This window comes from Melozone crissalis, unplaced genomic scaffold, assembly GCF_028551555.1.
Source record: "Melozone crissalis strain CALT ecotype California unplaced genomic scaffold, PUWL_Pcris_2 ptg000002l_1, whole genome shotgun sequence".
In the NCBI taxonomy this organism is placed as follows: domain Eukaryota; kingdom Metazoa; phylum Chordata; class Aves; order Passeriformes; family Passerellidae; genus Melozone; species Melozone crissalis.
In genome coordinates, this window is record NW_026535780.1 from 11,180,530 (window position 1) to 11,203,603 (window position 23,074).

Here is a 23,074-nt window from a genome sequence, read left to right on the forward strand (position 1 = left end):
ACAGTGGGAACAGGGGTGACCCCATGCTGGAAGAGAATCCCATCATTCAGTCCAGACTCATCTGGGAATTGCATCTCTCTGTTGTTCCTAGGAAGTTACAGGTAATCTTGGAGAAATGGCTGCGTCTGTATCAGAGAACTGCTTCTGGAAGAGCAGAAAATAAAATAGAATTTGTTGCCACAGCTTTCCAGCTGCAGTTTGCTGTTTCTCCTAATGTCATGTTTTGTAACCACAGGCTCATGAGTGTCTCATACATTGTGTTTTCTGAACCTCCAGAGCCAGACTTACAAACTCGCAGAGGATATTCGGAAACCAGCCGTAGGGGCTGCCAGTTTGTCGGCAGATGAGCCAGTAAGAACTTCTTTTGTGGAGGATGCAAGGGGCACTGTGCTGCTGCAGCACCTGTTGCTGTGGCTTATGGTGGCTTTGGGAGGCTCTGCAATGCACAGAGGCAGCTACTCTTTTGTGGTCAATGCTGGTGCTAGAAAGCTGGGTAAAAATGGCTTGTTTCATTCTGTTGAATAATACAAAAACAGAATTTTATCCGCTTTGAAATTTCAGAAGTTAAATTTTTATTTAATAGCTTCTGCTGGGAGAAATATAAAAGGAATCATCGTTGTCAAATGAGGTATTTTCTTTGGTTAAATGAGTTTAGGTTTTAAAACTTTTTTTTAACTATCGTTTTTAAATGGAGTTCTCATTGAAAGCTAACCATTCTCCAGTGAAAAGCTTCCATTATGTGGATGTTAAAATTGAACTTTTCAGCTCTGTCAGAATGTCTCATTTTAAAATTGAGCTTTCATCAAAATTCATATCTTCCTGAACATGTTACTTTGAACAAAAGTATCAAATGTTACTGAAAAAAATGCTTTCAGAACAATTTTCCAACTAACCCTAAAGTGTACCTTTCTCTCGGAAACTGAGCTCCCAATTAAGAGCTGCACCTGATGTGACATTACAACTCCAAATCTGCATATTTTCATCTGCTTTTTGCTCTCTGAACTCGGTCCAGAACTTTTTTCCTCCAATCAGTGTTTTCAGCTGCACATCCTTTGCAATTTAAAGTCTCTTAATTATTTTCTTAATTAGTTTGCAGTCTTGTATCAAACTTATCTGATGTCCTTAATATTAACACAAATAGAGTCAATCCACCTGGAAATCTCAATAGCTGCTCTGCTATAAGGAAGATGCTTTGGGGACAATTTGGGAATAGCAACAATAGTTTTCATTCTATGATTTGAGAAGCCTGATTGATTTTTACTTACGTGAAATTGTGTAAATATTTTTAAATCTTCTGTCTCTCAAAAATCCGTGAAGACTGCTTATGCATGATTCCGTGGTGTTTGTGAGTTTAATTAACCTTGGGGTTGGGTGAGTTCTTTGGTTTTAATTCAAATTTGTTGAGATTCTCTTCAACACCCTTGACTTTCATCTTGTCATTGCAAAGCAGACTAAACCTTCTTCCAGGGAGGACTCTAGTATAAGGGGATGGCAGGTTGTTGTGGGCCATATGGTTTGACAACTTGAAGGTCAAAAAGTAAGTATTACCTGGAGAACATATCTGCCCAAGGAGCCCTCTGGGGCCTAAGCTCACAAAACTCACAAGGACTTCTCTGTTGCCTATAAACTTTACTATCCTTGTAGAAATGTTTCCCTAGCACAAGTATTACCACAGCATGATTTTATTATCTCATCACAAAGCTCCACAATTGCTCTTTGTTGCCTCCCCTGGCAGAGCAGGGCTCAGGGACAGGCGATTCTTGTTCAGGCCCTGGCCATAAGCCCACAGTCAGCAGAAGACAGAAATAACTTCTTGTTTAGCTACCCCCCACTGGGGAGGGTCTGTGGCAGATTCTTTTCATTTCCACGGTCTCTTACTATCCAGGATATTTGCTGTTCCTTTTAGATCTGAGAATGTGAGTGCTACTGTAGTAGGTGCTAACAAGTGGCTACCCATGAAAAAATTACGATGCATTTGTGGCAAAAAAAACCAGAACCCGTCTGAAATATCAGAGTTGCTACATTTATGTTTTACATGATGCAAATAGGTCAAGCGGTTATGTTTTGTAAAAACATTAAAAAATGCAAAGTATCTGGACTCTAAGTTTAGAGTTTGGGGTTTTAGAGTTTAATTTTAACTCTCTAGTTTTTATATACTCTACCAAGTTCTGTTGTTGCTATTAAAGAAGTTTTTTTCACTAGGCTCTCATCTTCATTAGGTGGGTTATTGGCACAAATCAGTTGTGATATCTGGTAGCTCAAGCTCAGGTGCCTCAAAAGAGGGGCCCTAATCAAAGAAACCCCTTGGCAAGTAAAACCTCACAATCTAAACTCCCCATTCCTCATGCAACACTCCAGACCAATGGTAATATTGGGAGTCTTCTCCCTCAATATTGGTTCACTGTTTTGTTACCAGAGGGTTGCTACATGGTCATCTTCACATGCCCTGAGGTGGTTTTGGTGGGGGTTTTGGTCAGTTCTGTATCCCACTTTGGAGTATGGTTGTCACAGCTCATTACCACAATCAATGGGCTGTCTGCTCTAGCCACCAATTTTTAAGTAATATTTAAGCTGCTAACTTTGTCTATTCTATTACTAATGTTCTGGTTGCTCACATTTCACTACAATCTATCTTTATTGCTCTTAATTATGAGATTATTAGCTCTGGATTTCTCTGTAATCCATCTTTGACTTACACAACAGAGCCATATGGTTCAGATAAAGTTCAGTTTGTAGCCCCACAACTCTAACTACTTACTTCAAGCAAGAACTTTGTTACTTTCAAATAATATAAAATTTTCAACAGTTACTATCCAGAAAATGACTCTGCCTTTATTGTTAATTATGACTAGTGTCTGAAGCAAGACAGCCCATTGATTGTGGTATATGAACTGCTGCTTTAGGTGACTCAGCTGATCCAGGAGTATCTTGAAACTTCCTCCACCTCTTTCCTGTGAGGTAGAAAGGTATTGGACACACAAACCTCCAAGTTCTGTAGGCACAGTTGGTTTGTTGGACACTAAACATACTTGTCTGTACAGTAACAGCATTTCTGTGTGTCTGTGAATGTACAGATGGTGTTTAGATAGAATGTCTTGCAGTGATGCATTTTAGAAGCAATGAAGGGACCAAGGGGTGAAGCATGTCATCTTGGGGCTTCCCTGCTGGGGTGCAACACCCTTCAAGTTCTTGTCCCTTTGAATAACTGAGCTTTAAAATACATGCAAGGCTGAGCATGATGTTCCCAAGGATTGTGCCCATGGATTTGAGCCCTGTGTAGATGTTCTTAAGTCATGTTAGCTTTCATGCTGGCATACACAAGAATTTACTTCAGTTCCATCAAGGTTAGGTCATCAAAAGTCATCATTAGTGAGGTGTCAAATTTTTAATAAGACATAAGAACACTTGAGTTAAAAATCTGGTATTTCAGCTGAAAAAAGAGGCAAAATATATCATTATCCAAGTCAGTAAAATATGGTCAATAAAATAAAAGGAGTCTGCCCCCATCATAACAAAGAATTATTGCCAGCTTGTAAAACTTGATTTATCTGTGGTGAATGAAACCATTTGTTTGCATTTTGTATGGCTTCCATTTGCAAGATAAGTAATCAAGGGAAGTGATGTGAGGCATGACTCATGTCTAACTACAGGCATGGTGTCTTTGAAGATTTCCTGCATCCTTTCCTGCCTTGGCTTCAGCAGCCCCACCAGGTGAGTCAGGTCCTTGTCAGCCCCATGTTCCCTCTGCAAGCCCTGTTCAGGTGCTGGGGCTCACACCTATCAGAGGTGTCTCTATGTAAGCATCTGGATTGAGCCCTCTAGAAATAAAAGCTGCAGTTTTGCAGCTTTGGCATTCCCACTGCATGCTGCCCTAGTAGCTAACAGATTTTAAAAGTACTCTGTTAAAGTGTTCCATCAGCCACAAAAACTGGACAATATCTAATTCAGCCATGAGAGAACCACCCCAAACTTGCTTTTTTCTCTTAATTGTGGGTTTCTCTGTCATGGTGATAAGTATGAAAAATTAGATTAAAAAATAATCATAGATGGTATATTAACAGCTACTAGAAACTTTGTAGAAGAAAGAAGGTTTTAATTTTGCAGTTTAAATAACTGTCAGAGAAATTATCTTCACTATTGCCACTTGTTTGTAATAGGAAAAAGTAACTGTGACTGGTTCTATTGGGATCTTGTTGTCACTGCAGGTTAAGTCCCAGATGTAGAAAATAAGGTTTGCACCTCTCAGTTTGGAAAGAGTAACAGAGTCATTGCAAAGGCTGTTGACTAATCCATAAAACTTACACATATTGTATTATCCAATATAGAAGTCATATAGAAATTGTTTTGATCCTGATAGCATCAAACCATCAGGACCAAGCAAGCTGACAGTGTGTGTGGCTGTCATGCAGCTGTTAGACACAGAACAGCCACAAGGATCTGGGAGAGTGACAGCCTGGCTGGCAGATGGCATTTGGAGACACTGATACCATTCTCTGAGCAGGCAAGGAGGCAGTTGGCAAATTTTCAGTTGCATATTGTGGTTGACAGAGAAAAATGCTCAAACAAACAAAAATGAGAGGTATGTTTTACAAAACAGGTGAAGAAGGAACCTTGCAGACAAAAGGACACTTCTTAAAGGTTGAACTTTGGCAATTCATTTGTCAAAAATGTGTTTGTCAGCCCCACCTTTTTATTACCCCAGCACAAACCCCAGTGCTTGCTGATACAGCCCTGCTGCCAGCATGCCATAGCTGTTTGCTTTTAGATGTTAGTGCCTGTTAAAGCCATGTAAAGTCTGTTTACATTTCAGAGAAATTTCTACCTGAATGACTGAGCCCCAGAACTTGAACTTTACTGAAGAAGAGCTTGCAGAAGAATCCCTTACTTTGGTGGAAGGATGATAGGAGATAGTGAACACATCATCTGCTAATGATGAAATATCCTGAGTGGCCTTTCCCAGTTAGATGAGACCTGACCTTGCCTACCAGTAATTGCTCTTTGTTTCTTTTGCTTAGCCATTATATTAAAGAGCTGTAATATTTGGAAGTTTTTCTCATGGGAGTACCCCACACACTGCAGTGAAATGGGCTTTATCTGCTTTTTTGCCCTTTCTTTTTGATGGTCTTGAGCTTTCTCAGCAGGTCAACCTTTTGTGACTGGAATGTTTGATTTAGTAAAACAGACTATGGATGAAGTAAAATGTAGCATCATGTTTTCAGTCTGTCTTTGGAAGTAGATCAGGATCAAATGCAGCAGCCTACTCCTATGTTTGTTCTTGTGTTTTATTATTCTCCAAGGATGGAAATGCTTGAGATGAGTGATGAGGTTTCAGTTGTCTTAAAGACTTCACTGGGTGGGAGTTGAGAGTTTTTTCTGATAACAGGATGTTATCCTGACAACATGTGATGTACTAGAAGGGTTTAACCACAAGATCTAAGAACACATGTCCTTTTCTTTTTTCCCTAGTCATTATTGTTAGTCTAGTTAATCCTGGATTCCAGTTGCATTATAGCTCATTAAAGACTTCTGCCAAGATAAATAATTAATCTTGAGTATATGTGTATTTATAAAAAATTAATCATGTAGGTGCTGATTTGCCAAAAGCTGTTTTCTGTGACCCAAGTGGATTAGATACAGTTTAACCAATGAGATGCACACCCTGGTGCTGGTGTTTGTTACGCTAACAGGGTGACTACATGGTTTGGAATATTTCCTGGTACATGGAGAAAATAAATTTCCTTCTCCACACAAAAGATAAAGACAGGAATCTCAGACCTGGAAGGCACGTTGAGATGTCAGCTCACTTAACCATTGCCTAGAGCAATAATTAAATGTCTGTGAAGAGTAAGAAGCTCTGCCCAGACCAGTCCTGGCAGCTCTCACAGTGCTGGGCTGGAGAGATGGTTCATTAGCTGGAGACTCCCCAAAGCTCTTTGAACTGGTGGCTCAGTGGCTGTGCGTGGTGAGAACTGAGAAACCTCCACAGCTTCTGTAGCTTCCTATCTAGGGTGGGCTTTCAATTGTTTTGACTTGTTTGCTTGTTTTTCTGGTATTCCTGTCCTCACCTTTGGGACATTATGGAGTGTTTGGGACTTGGCTTCCCAAACAAACAGGATGGGAGATGATCCAAGATGCTGCAATATGGATATATCTGTTATCCTACCTAAAAACGTTGGAAGCCACCAGACAGCCTTAGATTAATTTAATAGCAAGGTGCTTATCTCAAAATTAGTAGTGCCTGTGATGTTTCTGTAAATCTTAAGAACAGAGCAACTTATTAGAAATCCCCTGAACAAAAGACTGAGGCATGATTTCAACCCTTCTAAGGCACCAGAGAATCCACACAGTGTTGGGCCATTGTGCTTGTGCCCATCACAGGAATTGTTTCAGCTGCAGTGAGCAGCTGAACCAAAATCAGGCAGGCAGGAGCTCTAAATCTCAGGGAAATCAGGCAGAGAGGTTGCTGGTGCTCCCCTGCTTGATAGAAAAGAAAGCTCAGGTTGATGCACATGGAACTAGTTTATGCCATTCTTTTTAAAACCTCATTTTTCTCCAATGCATTTTTTGAACATAATTAAATATATGTGAAGAAGAAGAAAATGGGTGGAAAAACTCTGGCATGTTTGTGTAGCCCACGCCCAGTATCCACTGGTGATGCTCTCAGGTATGTGAGATATTCACACCAGGTTGATGGGTGCAGACCCACAGGAGACCACTGATGTCTGATAGCAGGCAGCTTACCCTGGGACATCTCTAACAACACCAGAGACCTGTGTTTAGACAAGTAAATACTGCCCTAAATTTTATTCCTGATCCCACTCAAGTGTATGAGTTAATGCTCTAAAGAGCACAGCTGGGTCAGTCTGCCCTTTCTGTCTGCTGCCACTTTTAGATTTAATTTTTATTTCTGTTAAACAGCAGCCAAAGACAAGCTTGAAGTTAGACAGCCACTAAATAAAGCACATAAATTGTACCTGGCAAAAATGAAGACTGGAGCAGGCACTCATCATACCTGCATCAATCCAACTCTTTTTAGAGCTTTGCCTGCAGCTACTGGAGCTGATCTCACTTGCTCTGGTCAGCAGTCACACTCCTGGCTCTTCCTAGTGATCTTCTTTAAGGGTCTGTGCCTGCATTTCTCCATGTACATCATCAGCATCAACCTCTGTTAGAGCTGCAGCAGGTGCCCAGCACCCTGAGCAGCTGCTCCTTTTTATTGTTCTGACAGAACTCCTCCCTAAACCTGCTCCTGAGCAGCCCTGTGGCATCTGCGTGAGATCATGGAAATGGAAAAATAGCTGTGATTGCTCAAGCTGTTATCAGCTGTTTTCAGAGAGCTGTTTTTGCTCTCTTTTGCAATACAGGAAACTACCTGACATGTTCATGGCAGCACTTCTGTTCTTGTCTACTGACAGATGAGGACTTTGTACCTACTGCAAGCTTAATTGTCTGTAACCTGAGGAAAGCTCTAGATTTTTAGGAGTGTCTGCAATGTATTGCAGCAACCTACCAATGCCTCTCCTGATGCCTTGAATCCATCAGAGCTCTTGTTCCTCCCCCCCCCACCACATCCTTTTGGGTTTGCTGACCTTTGCTAAACTGTTTATTTGTGCTCCATAAGGGCTCCACATGCTGAAACATCAAAGAAAATCTACAAAGCTTCTCTAAGCATTACAGATCATCTTCAACTATAAACTCATCTTGCAGCTCCCTAAAGTCAGACGTAAATTATAGTAGCAAAAACTACTTGGTGTGCTTTAAAACAAGTTAGAACAAAGCAAGTTAGTCTTAGATCTTTTATAAACTGTCCAGTTTAATATAAATAAATCTGTGGCAATTTTAGCCAAAGCTGCAAGGGAAACAGGTTATTGTCTAAAACATACTTGAGTGAGACAAAAGCTATTCAGAATAAGAGAAAACAAGCTGACACAAGCCATAAATACAACTATGCTAGAAGTGAAAAGAATATTTTTTACCATCAGAACTCTGGTCACCTTAATTAATATAGAACTATAGGAGAGGAATGAGAAGAAAATTAAATAAATGAGTGGATGGAGCTGGACCAGTTTGTGAAAACAAGTTCCCTTACACCCTAGCTTCAAAGTTGTTTGCAGTCTTTCCACCTGATATTTCAGACTCCACATCATGCTCTCACAAAATTTGCTAGAATACTTCTAAGTCAGTAACTAATCTAATCTAATATAATCTAATCTAATCTAATCTAATCTAAATTCTAACTCTAAAAAATAACTGTATTAAAGTGGTTCTGCCCATATTTTTAGAAGAAAAATGACTACAGGTTACAAATGGTATTAAACATCAATTGATTTTGCCATGTATCACTTACAGGAAAATCCACCTGGCAAAATCCACAGGGTAAGGAGTACAGCTCTGAAACAACTCTGGCACAGCTCTCCCTCTCCTGCATTGGGAAGCTGTGTCAGTGGGAAGGTCAAGGATGGGACTCAGAAAGAAGTGAATTTTAGCCAGTGCTTCTCAGCTGACCCAGGAGCTGGCTTTGACAGTCACTTACCACAGTGTCAGATTTCCCTGGTATTTCACACAGGAGTAACAGAATGGTATCCCCCAGATGCATCATTTAGTGTTTTACAGTGACATTTTTGAAGACAGAGGCTTTAGCAGAGCTGACTCAATAAATTCCTCTGGTGCTTTAAAACAAACATGTCCTGAACATTGAAGCAGGCATTCCTTCCTGCATGATTTTTGCCTTGAAAATAAATGTTTCTGTGTTCATGTCTTTATGAATAATCAAACACCTACAATGTTATTTCAGTTTCTGGTGGTGCCATTTCCTGCCTGCTGCACCTGTGCCACACACAAACACAACACCTACAGTGCCAGTTGTACCTAGGAGTGAGGGGCTCCCTAAACCTGGGGATAACTGACCATCCATCAGGGCATGAGAGAGCAAACCACTCTCTCCCAGTCCTGCCCTGGGCTGGCCGTGCCCTGCAGTGGGCAGTGGGAGCTGCAGAGGCAGCACCAGCATGAGAAGGGCAATTCCCACAGCCCAGCACTGCTGGTGGGCAAGGCAAGGCACAGGACAAACCAGCTCCTGCCTTTGTGTGTTTGTGAAGGTGTTTCTGTCCAGGCTGAAGGTCTGAAAAGTGGGAGACAATCCCACTTCTGTCCCAGGTTAGGAGGCAGTGAATGTGAAGCAACAGTTCTCAACTCTTATTGTTGCAGGGAATCTTAGAGTCTATAAATTAGAATAGCACTTGGATAACTACAAAGTAGTAAAATATCTACATTTGATACATTAGCACTTTTCTCTGTATTTTGTGCTACAGAAATTTCCCCCTTTTTCTGTTTTTTCAGCTGCTTCTTTGGTCCTTTTGGTTTGCTATGCAAACAACTCTAGAACAACTTCAGAACTGGGTGCCTAACACAGCCAGCAAGATCTACCATAGGCACACTAACAGTACAGAGCCAAAGTAGGGGTATTTCCCTGGAGCCTTCTCTTCTCCATGCTGACCAAGCCCAGCTCTCTCAGCCTGTCAGTCCATTTCCTTTGGACATGATGCCATTGAAGAAGCACCTACACTCTGCCAGAATAGAAAACTGTGACTGGAATTCATTTTTAATAGTTATCAATGCATCTGCTTTCTAACTTCATGTTTTTCCCTTTCCATTTTGACCCAAACTCTTGGGAAACTCTTTGAAGACTGTTAAATAAAATCTCCACTAGAAAATATTAGTTATCTATATGCAACTATTTCCATCTTGTTTGAAAGGTTTAGGAAAATTTGTGTGAGAATACAGCAGGATACATCTTTAAAAGCTTTTGCCTTAATGATGGGGCAAAGTGTTACCTTGTGCTGTAAAGATGAAATTATTACATTGTTATTTTACCTCACTAATTGTTATAGTAGTAAAAATAACTTTGTGTTTCAGCTACCATTAGCAGTAGGTTCTATCCTACCTGGAAAAGCCAGGTACCTAAATGGCTTCAGTCAATCACAAAGGCACATTGGTAAAGCAGTGTAGGGACTGGATTTGAGCTTTCCTCCTTGAGAGCTGACCCTTTGCCTTTTGACAGAGGATCCCTTTAGCCAGAGTTGTAGCTCTTTCACCAGAACTAGTAGATGACAGCCTGAAACTTTTGAAGCATACCAACAAACAGACTTTCAGACTGTATCTGTACTTGTAAATAAAACTTGATGTTCCCTGGCCTGATGGGCATGTGGTAGAGCACGGCCCACAGCCATGTGCCTAAATTATCTTTATTCCACAAGCAGAATGATGTTATGCCAAATGTCTTTCAGGAATGGCCTCTGCCCTGTGGTACCCCCAGAGACAAGGAGGTTAATCAGCCATTTAACCTCTTCTGCTCTCAGCAGGCTGGTGGCATTTTCAGAAGGGCTTAAAAGCAGATTGCCATGCCCTGCAGTATCACAACTCTGAATTAACAGTGGTGTGCCAGTGCCTGGCAGCCCTGCAAACAAACAGCCCGATCCACATGTTGCTCTTTAAATGGAAATGCCAAAGCACTGCCAGGGCCCACTTAGACCCCCAGTCTGTGGTGTGCATGCTGGCTTGTGCTGCTTGACTTAGAGGCCCAGAACCTCTGTTCTACTACTGTTTTAGAGTTTGGGCATTTAAAATATTTGAGTAATTGTGTTAGAGGAGCTGAAATTGTTGCTGTCATTGTGGTCTCAGATAATTCTACTCTTTTCTGAGAAGCAGCAGAGTGGAGGGTGTACCAGCATTGCAGCCCCTGCGACTCACAGCTTGGGAGATTAACAGCTAACTCAGATCACAAGGAGCAGGCATGGTTTTCTGTTTACATTGATATGTCAGGCTGTAAACTGCTGCAGTGGCTGTGGACTTTGAGTTATTATCCTGTCCCTGTAAATTTAGCTTGAGGTAGCCACATGTATTATTTTGCCAAAATAAAAAAAAAAAGCAAAACCCACTTCCTCAGCAACAACAAAAAACCCCAGCTTTATCACATTATGTATCTCCAATTATCTTGTTTGCATGAATGCATCAATACAAGAAAGGTTTTCAGGAGCAGTTTTTATCCAGATGATTGGGAGTGTTCACAGTACTTAAAAATGTACTACAGAGATAGGTCCTGGTTCTGCCAAGGTGTTTGTAGAGGCCTGTTGTTAAAGTGGTACAAACCAATAATATTTGATCTGGCATAAAGATGTCTAGTATGAAATTATCCTAAATTCTTTGAATAAGACAGAACTGATTGGCAGAACAAAATTCTATAGGTCATGTATGTCATATGGTGACATGTTATGTAGGGTAACATACACATACATATATATGTACATATATATATACACATACATACATATACATATACATATACATATGGTACATGGGGACAAAGTTGTATAGACCACTGTGGTTTTTATGTGGTGACAGCAATTTGTGGATCCATTCCAGGAACCCTAGAGATAGATACCGTATTTCAGCAAAGCCCAGCCTGAACTTCAAGGTTTAGGTAGTGTGAACAAAGATCAAGCAAGGACCTGGCCCAAACTGTTATAATTCAATGCAGAATTGTTTCCCATGTGTTTCTCATGTTTCTGCTGTCTCTGTCTCCTCACAGTCAGCCCACAAGCACCGCCACCACCATGGCTCTGATGCAGAGCAAGATGCCAAGAAAATTCACAGTGCCTGCAAAGGAGCAGGTAAGAAAGATTTTGGAGATTTTTGGACTTTGTGCAAAGGGCAGATCAAGATTATAAAAAGCATATACATGAATTTAGGCAAACCAACTGTTCCAACCAGTTTTAGGTATAATCTTTATGCTTTCCATCAAATACTGACTCAAACAACATTCACACCTATGAAGATAAATGGGAAGGGAAGGCAGCTTGCTCCTCAAAGATTGGTAAGATCTAATTTGATAATTGCATGTCTCCAGAGCATTAGGGTAAACATGGTATTTGTTCCCTGTGACAGGGACATCAAGCTGCCAAGACTAATTTGACAGTCAGAGGGTCCAGCTAGTCAGGTTAGATTAAGGTCATGGTTAGATATCCTTTCTCAGGTCTCCAGGGACCAGTAAAGGACATCATCGCCTGCATATTTCATCTGTGCCCACTGCAGCTCCATCAGCTGCAGGAATTTACAGTGATTTCAACTTTCACCAGTGATTTTTAACTGAAAATAGCTGTCCTTCAGCATTTTCTGAGTCAGTTTGAAGTAAGCCTGACTGCACTGATGTGAGTGAGGAATGCACAGTGTTTCATGGGATCCTAAGGTCCATGGAGGTGACAATGTTCAGTAAAGGAAGAACATCCAGGCAGCACACAAGATCAATAAGTTATTAATTCACTCTAGTTATTTGCACAGTTAATATGTATTTAAGCATTTCTTCCTGGTATGGCAGTGACATCCAGAATCAGCCAGTGAATTGTTGAGTTTTAGGAACTATTCCTGTTGTACCAACTGAGCCCTTTCAAGACAGTTGCCAGAGGACTCTCCTAATTGAGAGTTTAACCCAATGTTATCAAACAAGAGCAGAATTCCTTCTAAAATTGGACCATGCCTTCTGCCTTGGATCTAAGCAGGAAGAACAAGATGCCCTAAAGTTGTCCTCCATGTACCTGGTGGTAATAAGGGATGAAAACATATCTGCTGTTGCTGAATACCAGTATAATTTGTATCCTTATCCTTTGTGCTGGTTGCTACTCAGAAACCCTTGTTGGTTCCTGCTCCTAAAAGCCTGAGATGAGGCACAGCACAAAGCCCAGAGATGGCCACACAAAGGCATCAGATGGCAGAGCTCAAGGAGAGTGTGGGGCAGTGACCACCAGCAGGATGTGTGGGCATCAGCAGACCTGGCAAATGTCTTGATGCCTTTGGTCTGCCATCCTGTGGGCATTTGGGCAGTGCCCATCACGAGTCAGGCCATGTGTCTGTCCTAGCTCACATTCTCAATTTCTTGTCGTGAAGAAATAATGCCCGAGTCCATCTGCTGGTCCTCAGGTGGAAGTGCAACCCTAACCCCTGTGCCAGTGCCACAGCTGCCCTGCTGTGTCCTTTGTACACCCAGGTATCACCACTGTGGTCCTGTCTCGTTTTAGCTGTAACAAATTCCTTCCAGCAGCTCTGTTTAGTGCAAACATCTCTTTATGTGCAAACATCTGTTTATATGGCAGAGGGCAGCAGAAGTGCAAGAGCAAGGTCACTGCCTTTAGGAAGGTTTTTCAATCCATTGCATAAGTTAGAGCTCAAAGCTGAATGAGGGCTTTCCCCTGGAGAGGGGCTGCATGTCCAGCTCCCCTCTGGGATGGGCAGCACAACAGCTTTATCTCTTTGGGCATCCCACAATCCCACTTCACTCTGCTTTCTGACAAGCAAAACAGTATTGGCAGAGACTGAGACCATTCAGGCTGGTTCCAGGTCCTTTTTCCTGACTCCATTCAGCAAAATTAAAACCAATTTTTAACAGGCTGTAGATCCAGGCTTCAGGTTAATGAGCTGATTCAAGCACATCCTTGCCTGCCTGGCCTCTTGCCCCACTGCCCTCACTCTGTTGTGCCAGCGCAGCATTCATGCCATAACAAACTGGATCTGATGGCTGATCCCTTGGGACTGCTCAAACAAGCATTGTCCCTAAAAACATGTCTGTCAGCCTGTGGGCACTGGCATAACCCTGATTTTAGGAGCAGTATCTGCCCTTCTCAAACAGAAAACTCAATTTCTTTGCTATTAACAGCATGAGATGGTGAAATTTTATTTTATTGAATATTGTAGCTGACTACAGTTTAAATTATCCTCAAAAGAATCTTAGATAGTACAAATCATAAAGGTGGAACCACTGGGGATATATGTACAGGAATTTTTTTTCTCTTTAGAGGTCACATTTTCTTTCCTCTGCATTAGATTCCTGATTATAAAATCCCTATGCACAACTTCTTTTTCAGGAACCAATGAAAAAAAAATTATTGAAGTCTTATCAAGTCGAACATTGGAGCAGAGACAACAAATAAAACAGAAGTACAAGGAATTGTATAGCAAGGTATTTTGAAATAAGTGTCCTCTCTGTTTGAAACCACTGCCTCTCAAAATACATCCTCCAGGCTTCTGCTTTTGAAAATGTCAAGGGCATAGTGCATAATGCAAGGGCAAGGAGGACAGCAGTTACTTTCTGATTCAGCAACTTATTTTATCTCCAAAAATCATGAATATTTTTTTAATTTTAGGCCTCAGAATCTTCTTGACGTCAGCCCTAACCAGATCAGAGCATTTTAATCAAAGCTGGGAGAGCTAGAAAATAATTCATAACTGAAACAGAAAATATTTCAGCTTGTGTTCATCTTCAGCACATTCAGAAAAAGAAGTTAATGTAAAAGCGAAATTATAAGTCAGAGTCCCACTTAGACCAGATGCAAATTCAGAGAAACTATTTGATCTCGCACAACTTTATTTTTATTGAGTTTAATAGAAGAATTTAATAGAAGCTTAATTGATTTCTTCCAGTGATGAAGTAGAACATGTTGCAAAACTCAGAAGTTTCATTGGGCACTTGATTTCTGCGGAAGGCATAAACTGCCTTAATGATTTTGTGTGTATGAAAAATAAAGCTTCTAAAATATTGTTTCAGTAAACTGCTGAATCCTGCAGACTTTATTATTAAATTGGTATTTTCTTAGTGTCTGCTTGCTTATTAATCAGTCTAAATAAGACAGCACTGAAGATGAATGAAAGCCTTCTATATGTAAAATTTACAGCAAGCATGATACAGATTTTGGTTACTACAAATACTATAATGTTGTTCTATAATCAGAGTTAATACATATAAGCATTAGAAATTATCAAATGCCCTGAAACATCACAGTGACATCAGCTCATAGCCACCCTTCTGCCTTCCTGGGCAGCCTGAATCTCCTGGGCGGGAGGCACAAGTGGCACCATGTCCCTCCTGCTGCTCCAGGAACTTGCAGCATTTGTGGGGTGTGTGTTGAAACTGCTCCAGCACAGATGGCAGCCTCTGACTTGAGCAGTTGAGTGTTCACCTGCAGCTGTGCAAGCAGGAACTTGAGAATAATAGAGCTGGACTTCTCAGTCAGTGTTCTGTCCTTGCCAATGCAGGAAATGTTACCTGCAGACAGGAGTTCCAATGCACCCTCAGCTGGCATCCTCAGCATGCACAGGCCAGCTCTCCTCCAGAGTCTTACTGAATTTTGATTTAAGGTTGATGTGGGTATGTGTCTGTAAAAATGCTGTTTGCTTGGCACAAAAGCACCTTGCAGAAATCTGCTGCTTTTTCCAGGAAGTCAGTTTTAACCAAAACTGACTGATAAGGTTCTTTGATTCCATGTGTGGCAGCTCTTTCAAAGGAGGAAGCTTCTGCGTTTTATTTCAGACTAAACTCCTGTTAAGTTTTTCAAAACACTATTTTGGATTTTTTTACACAGGTAACAGTCATAACTGGACTAATATTGGCTGCTATTTGAAGATGGGACAATCATTTCAGTCAATCTAAAGCCAAAATTTTAAGGGATCTTATTTTGTAAAAAAAAAAAGTCTGAATTTTAAGGCCTTTTAAAAATTGTTTTGTCCATTTTTGGCACAGAAGGAGCTTTTAAGTAGTTTGATTTCCTGAAACAAATTAAGAAATCCTCTAATGTCACCTCAGCTTTTGCAGTAACCCTCCTGGCTGTCCCCACAGGAGATGGAGGAGGACCTGAAGGGAGACCTGAGTGGGAACTTTGAGAAGGCTGTGCTGGCTTTGCTGGACTTGCCCTGCGAGTTCGAGGCCCGAGAGCTTCGGAGGGCGATGAAGGGAGCTGGGACGGACGAGTCGCTGCTCATTGAGATCCTGTGCACTCGGAGCAACAAGGTCAGGGCAGCACCTTGTGGGACCTGCCTTGGGCAGCAGGGCCGGGAGCTCAGCAGGAGGAGGAGCAGGGATCAGTCCAGCTCCTGCGGCTGAAACGCCTCTTGCCAGTGTTTGCAGCAGTAAGATTGCCATACTAGAGCTGAAACTCCAACAGGGGTTAAGACCAATAAAATTCACATTCCTTCCTTTATCCTGCTCCTGCCTGCCTTGGATGGCACGGAGGCAGCACCAGTGGGAAGAATCCCCAGATACATGTTAAAGGGCAGCTTTGGCACTGCTCTGATGGTTCAGAGGTACAGGAACATGATCCTAGTGAAAAAGAAAATAGTTAACTCTTGCCTAAATGCAGGGAAAACCAGAGGGACACCTGCATGAGTCAGGCACCCCTCAAAGCACTGTCCTCAATGGGGACTGGGAATTCATAGCTTCTCCCACCCCTGTGGATGCTGCACTTCACACTGGGGTATTTTCTGGGTCCCTTGTGGCAGGAAGGAAATGATGAATCTGACTCTATATTCTTACAAGGCTAAGAATTTTATATTATATTAAAAGATTTTATATTATATTAAAGAATACTGTATTAAAACTATACTAAAGAATAGAGAAAGGATACAGACAAAAGGCTAAAAAATAATAATGAAAAACTTGTGACTCCTTCCAGAGTCCTGAGACAGCTTGACTGTGATTGGTCATTAAGTTAAAACAATTCACATGCTGGATAAACAATCTCCAACTACATCCCAAAGCAGCAAGGAGGAGAAGCAAATGAGGATAATATTGTTTTTCTGTGAGGCTTCTCAGCTTCCCAGGAGAAGAATCCTGGGTAAGGGGATTTTTCAGAAAATATGACAGTGACATCACACACTACAGGCATGGTGCTGACTTGCTGGTGTTTTGTTTGCTCATTTACTTACTAATTAATAACACATCTTTTATTTATTTATTAATTTGATTATTACTTTATTTATTTTTTTGTTTTCCTAGGAAATTGTAAACATAAAGGAGGCCTACAAGCGTTGTAAGTAGTTTTATCTTTCAAATGCCGTCATTGAAATCCTTTCTCACTGGTTGAACTCTCACAGATTTTGTTTCTTCCCAGTGTTTGACAGGGATCTGGAGTCTGATGTTAAAAGTGACACCAGTGGCTCCCTACAGAAGATATTAGTCATGGTGCTGGAGGTGAGGCTGGGGACTTTCCTCTAATGCAGCTGCCTGACAGAGACATTTCCTTTTTTCCCTGAGTAACCATAATAAGTATTGTCTGTCATTTATAATAATGCAGTTATGATATGTAATATAATAATGAGGTAATTACAGTAAACAAAGGCATTCCTCAGTATAAGAGCCTTTCATATCTATGGCTTTTTAATATGTACAATTTCAGTTTATGTACCATTTTTGTTTATGAAGCCACAGATAGTTATATCAATATTGATACTTTGAAAAAAACAGGATTGTTTTACTGTTATTTATACCATGGTAAAGGCTAGAATACTCATTCGAGGTCATGGCCCCACTATTCTGAATTTTTGCCCTAAACCACAAAATCTTATTTCCATCTCAGCTAAGGATTTCAGAATTCAGATACAGAACAACTAAGAAAGAGATTGCTGTTATGTTAGTTTTTCATTCGTCAAAAAAAGCTTATTTTCCATTAGAATACATTTTATTATAAACCCCTTTCATGAAATAAAGCAAAAAATCAACACCTTCATAAAGACACATTATAACTAAGAAAAATAGGAGCACATCGAGAAGTGCAATGTGTTGGTCAGTCTGATCTGACAGCCCTGGGAAATGAAAAGACTGAATAAATAAAAGAAGCTTTAATGACATAACCGTCTCATCACTAAATACATCACAGTTTAGACTGTCATTCTGGGAATCATTGGTGTAGCTTTTTCCAACCTCCTGTAAACTTTCAGGAGTGGCAAATACATTTATTGCTTTTTTGTTCATCGATGATTTCTCCCAGGGATGGCAGTGTTGGTGAATGCTCAGAGTACATAGGTTGGTCAGGAGAACATTTCACAGTCACCAGGGCACATCCAGCCCTGTTAAAAACATCACTGTACCTTCTCTGCAGGTACTGGGCCCCTCCCTGCTCCAGGGGCAGCAGCGTTGCCATCTCGTTAGGGCCCGGGTACACAGCACATAAAGCTGGGCACAAACCCCACACGAAGGGTTCAGGGACCCAGGGGGTGACACCGTGCCCATCCCCAGGCTCCTGTCAGCAGATGGCAGCAAAACCCCAACCCAAAAATCTGTCAGGGCCATCGATACACAAATATCTGTGAGCTGAAACAAAACCAGCGCTTGGTTGGGTGTTTTTTACTGTTGTCTGCTTTTCTGCAGGCAACCCGAGATGAGACCCAGCAGGTCAACGCAGAGCTTGCTGAGCAAGATGCCTCAGATCTGTATAAAGTAAGTGCAGTTGTGCAAAAATCCCTTTTTCCCCTTGCTGTGCAGCAAGGGCTGCCTCAGGGGGACTAAACAAACCAAGCACAGGGGCAATGGCAGCTCAAGGAGAGGAGCAAGGGGGGCATGGGCTGGAGCTGCATGGATCAAGGGTTCTGGCTGACTTCATGTCTCTACTGTGTATGAACAAGTGCTTCCAGAAAATAACATGTGCTTTTGAAGGCAGGAGAAGGGCGCTGGGGAACAGAGGAGCTGGCTTTCAATGTGGTCCTAGCAAAGAGAAGCTACAGCCAGCTGAGAGCCACTTTTCAAGCCTATGAAAAGGTGAGTTTATCTTCTGCAATGGACATTGCATAGGCCCTGACATATAGGTGCAGATCCTACAATGACATGTAATGATCTGAAGAGTTTTTTCCAACATAAATGATTCTATGTAGAGTGGAAAATCCTTTATCTGCCATTTTATAACTTCTTGAATGCTTTAAGAATGTCAGAAAACATATTTACACAACTGTATCCTGAGCATACAGAAATAGGTGATTTGCAGGAGAAGCTGTATCTTCTGCCAGTGAAGATCCCATTCCTCTTCACAACCTACACAATACTCAGCCAAATAAATGTCACCATGTCTGCTCCTTCCCACAGCTGCAGGACAGTGTACCCCCCTCCTGCAGCAAAGGGACAGGTTCACAAACTCCTGCCCTGAAGGAAGGATTTGCTTTTCTGGTCTTTTCTTCTGCTTCTCCTAAACAGACCCTGGCAAGGTATCTCCTCCTGTTCCACCACTTCACACACTCATATTGGCTGAGGAGAAGTTTATCTCCAGCCTTTTCCTCTCTGCCCACACTGGGCAGATGGCCTGTGCAGGTGCTTTGCTGTGCTTTCCCTGTCTCCAAGCATAATGCAAAGGAGGCAGCAGGATCCTGGCTGTTAGTACTTTTCCCTGCATCACCCAGCAGGGACATTTTACTCGTGCCTGGGCCTGAACCTGACCTGATATGGAGATATCTTGTTTGAAAATTACCTCTGAAAGTCAAAGCAATGGGAGATCCAAGGTCCTTCTCCTAGCAGCAAGGGGGAAGCTCAGCAGTGACATTCTCAGGATCTCCCTCCAGCCTCTGGCTCACAGTCCTGAACTTCCCTGGGAAGACTCTGAGTTAATCAGAAAACTGCAGCCTTAGGCACTGAAGATGGAAAGAGCTCAAGTCAAAGCCACGTTTCAATGTCAATATAATAAGGAACCAATAGCTACAAAAATGTTTGCAGCTTAATCCAAGTTTTGGGCTGCTGCTGGCAGGAGAACAAACCCAGTTACAAACTGATACTCTCTCCCTTGGAGTGGCCCAAACCCTGGGGGTTCAGTTAAATGCTCAACTGCCAAACTACCTTGGCTTTTGATTTCTAAATCCAAGCAGATCAGGTTGCCCAAACCAATCCACCACATCCTGCCTGGCTGCACTCAAAGTAGGCCAAGATTAGAGCCCAAATCTTGCAAACATGCCCTTCTCTTCAGCTGGAGAAATACACAGGGCAAGATCTAAACCAGGTTGGTGCTTTGCAGAACTTAAGCCCTAAAGCCTCACATGGTGCTCTTGCTGCCTTGTACACACAGTCTCCCAGCTCTGACCTAAAAGTCAGTGTTGAATCATGCAGGAACATCCTGATACGCAAAGTAGAGCAAAGTAAAAGTCTTTGAGGTTCTTGAAGTTCACAAAAGTCAGGGTAAGCTCTGTTTTGAAGAGACAGTTTGCTTCTCCAATTCCCTACAGAATAATACAAAAACTTTGGGACGACCGCGGTGCTTGTAAACTTTGCCTGCGAAGCCAAAGACAATAAGTAACAGAACTTCACAGAGTTGGTAAAGCTCCAAAAATTATCTTATTTATGTGGGAGCCATCCAGAGCCTTTGATAGAGGGGCTAGAGAAAGCTCGAACAGTTTCTGCTGACCAGGGGTCAGTCAAGAAGAAGCTGCAGCTCCTTTGTCCTAGAGGCTGTCAGATACCTGGGACTGCCTGGTGGAGATTATCCATCCCTTCACCACCGTGCTTACCTGGCTGCACAGACCTTCTCCTGTGGGTCACAGTGCATCTGTGAGGAGAACTTCATTTACCTCAAATTACTCCTTTGGAAAGGCTCTAAAGGATCTGGATTGACCTTTTGCCATTGGGTCCCAAATCTGATGCTGGTTTGACAGTGGGAAGACATGTACAGACAAAAGCTTTTATGGCTCCTTTTTGTTCTCATAGGTGTGTGGGAAGGACATAGAAGAATCCATTAAAAGTGAAACATCTGGAGATCTGGAGAAGGCTTATCTGACTCTAGGTAAAAAGCAATCGTTTCAAGACTTTTCTTTTCTAGTTCTTGCTGTCACCTGACATTGTTCGTTGGGGGTCTGTGCACAGCCCGGCAACAGCCATTGAGCTACCCCTAAACTGAGCTAACATATCTGCCAGGGAAAAAAGAGACAGCTTTCAGTAGTGATTAGGACTCCTTGGTTTTAAAACTGAAACTTGCCACCCACAGATCCTTTCCACAGGAAAAGCTGAATTTTTTGCTCTCTAACACAGGGTAGCCATCTCCAAGCTGCCTCTGGGACAATGGCCGGTGATAACTTTCAGCAGATGCTTGGGCACCATGAGAAGTGTGCTAGCCAGCCACCACAAAAATGTTCAGGGTCCTAGACAGCAATTTAGTACTAGGGTTGGCTTTGACCAGTACTTAAACCTGTGCCCTGCCTCACTTGTATTGCTGTTACCCATCTGAATTTAGGCTCTCACGGACCTTCCTCCTGTGATCTGCAGAGTGAGCAGCTGTAAATGGCTAAATAAACTATTTAGTGCAATACAACAAGCAGCTACTCCAAGAATGGATGGGCCAGAGGAACCCCATGGGGACAAATGCTCATCCTCATTCATGTCGTTTTCACTGTGGAATGGCTGAGTACTCAGTGCTGGTAATCTCTTGTGGAAAAATGGGCATCCCCATTCAGACTCCAAGATTTCTCCTTGCATACTGATAGGGGATCAGTCTCAGAATAAAAGCCCTGCCAGTTCATATGTCTAAGCATAAACACTAGAGTTTCCTTTTCTTACTTATTTAATTCTGCTTGAAGTTGTATCACAAACTGTAAATGTACAAGTATAATGAGGCCTCTTACTGTTTTCTTTAGTCAGCTGTGCCAAAGACTGCCCAGGTTACTTTGCCACGCTTCTGCACAAATCGATGAAAGGAGCTGGGACTGATGAAGAGACCTTGATTCGCATCCTTGTGACCAGGGCTGAGGTAGGGTACCCTGTGTCCTGTAACTCCTCACATCAGCTCTGGGAGAACACAAATGTAGAGGGTATGGAGTGAGTCCTGGTAGATCATGTGCTCAGCAAACCCTTTTCAGCCCAGTGACATCAGTGGTCACACTCTGCTTTTGTACCCAGGCACCTCTAATTTTGATATTGCATCTATTTCTGTTTTCAAAGGAACTAAACCAGGAAGCATGTAGGCAATTTCAAGTGGAGTCAACTGTACCTGGTTAACACCAGCCCATGGGGAGGTGTGGCCCCAGTAGGATGTGTAGAAGTAATTCCTAATTAATTAATGATAAAGCAGCAGTTTCCAATTTGAGAATTGCTTATAAACATATGTTGCCAATTTTCTCTGATTCCAGCTGGGAAAAACAGATGGGGAGGAGGGAAGAGAAATAAAAAGCCAAAGGAGTTAACTGTCATTTTAAGAAGCACAAAACTTCATAAGACATTTGAGATATTTAAGGACAATCTTTAAGCATTCCTTGTAAGTTGTGTAGGTTGTAACCCCAGGGCTGTTTCAATCAACACAGAGGAGGAGCCTTTCACAGGAATGAAAGGAAAACATATTTCTCAATGATCCACAGTGAGAAAAATTAGGCTCCGGGGTATTGTCTCTATTAAGACACAGTCCAGTCATTATAACATTTAAAACCCACTGTGATGAAGATCAGACCTGTGCTGTAGGTGCTTTTTTACAGGACAGCTCCAGATAAGAAGTTTGTTTCTCCCCCACCAGTAACCAGAAAATTACTTCTCTGGGTGGAACAACACTCTTTTTTAGCCATGCTCCTGGGACATGCCTCTTTCCCTGATTGCCACCAGGGGATGGCCTCAGGAGCCCCTGAGACATCATTACTGTGTGAGTTTCTCCAGTACCAAGGCTGTGCTGGCACAGCACCACTGGGCAGAAATTCTCCCAGCCTTGGCATAACTTTCCACGCAGGCCCTCTTCACAGTTGGCATCCCCTCACCACCATCTGACATGGGCTTACCTCGAATTCAAATGTTCAGCTCCAAGTCCTCCAAGAGTTTTAGACCTCCTGCGTTCTCCTCTCCTACTCCCACTCCTGTGGTGGGCCTTGAATCAGACCCCAGGGGTGCTGGCAGGGGCAGGGCAGGTTACTCAAAGCATTCACCACTCTTCTAAAGAGGCTCTTGGTGTCTCCTCAGAGCGACCTGCCAGCAATAAAGGAGAAGTTCCAACAGATGTACAAGAAGCCATTAGCTGAAGCTGTCCGCTCTGACACCTCTGGGGACTTCAGAAAGTTGCTGCTGGCAATTTTGCACTGAAAGCCCATCAAGAATGAAGAGGCACGCTGAGCAGCCATCTCTTGATTAGCTTCCAAAAAACCATCCAAAAAAACCATCCAAAAATGTGGCATTAGCACAAAGAAAAAAATTCAATTTATTTTCTTTCCAGCTGGGAAATATGTTGCCAAGTAATGTTGGACATGAGGTTTATGTTATGGCTGTCTTGCCAAATGCCCTTAAGCAATAAAGACATGTTGAAAAAACTAGATA

The 23,074-nt window shown here is 42.1% G+C and overlaps 1 protein-coding gene across 1 annotated transcript; it reads left to right on the plus strand.

The window, feature by feature from the left end:
- Positions 1–23: 23 nt before the first annotated feature.
- ANXA13 (annexin A13) lies at positions 24–22,843 on the plus strand. Its single transcript, XM_054273357.1, has 12 exons — positions 24–101; positions 277–351; positions 11,537–11,669; positions 13,914–14,008; positions 15,662–15,832; positions 16,817–16,850; positions 16,932–17,011; positions 18,188–18,256; positions 18,473–18,574; positions 20,498–20,573; positions 21,421–21,533; positions 22,724–22,843. Exons 1-12 carry the CDS (start codon positions 24–26, stop codon positions 22,841–22,843), a joined length of 1,146 nt encoding a protein of 381 aa, XP_054129332.1.
- The last annotated feature ends 231 nt before the right edge of the window (positions 22,844–23,074 follow it).

Coding starts and splice junctions, on each gene's coding strand:
- ANXA13 (XM_054273357.1), top strand. CDS start 24: ATGCTGGAAGAGAATCCCATCATTCAGTCCAGACTCATCTGGGAATTG. Junction 14,009..15,661: donor ACAAGGAATTGTATAGCAAG/GTATTTTGAAAT, acceptor CTGTCCCCACAG/GAGATGGAGGAGGACCTGAA. Junction 17,012..18,187: donor TATTAGTCATGGTGCTGGAG/GTGAGGCTGGGG, acceptor GCTTTTCTGCAG/GCAACCCGAGATGAGACCCA.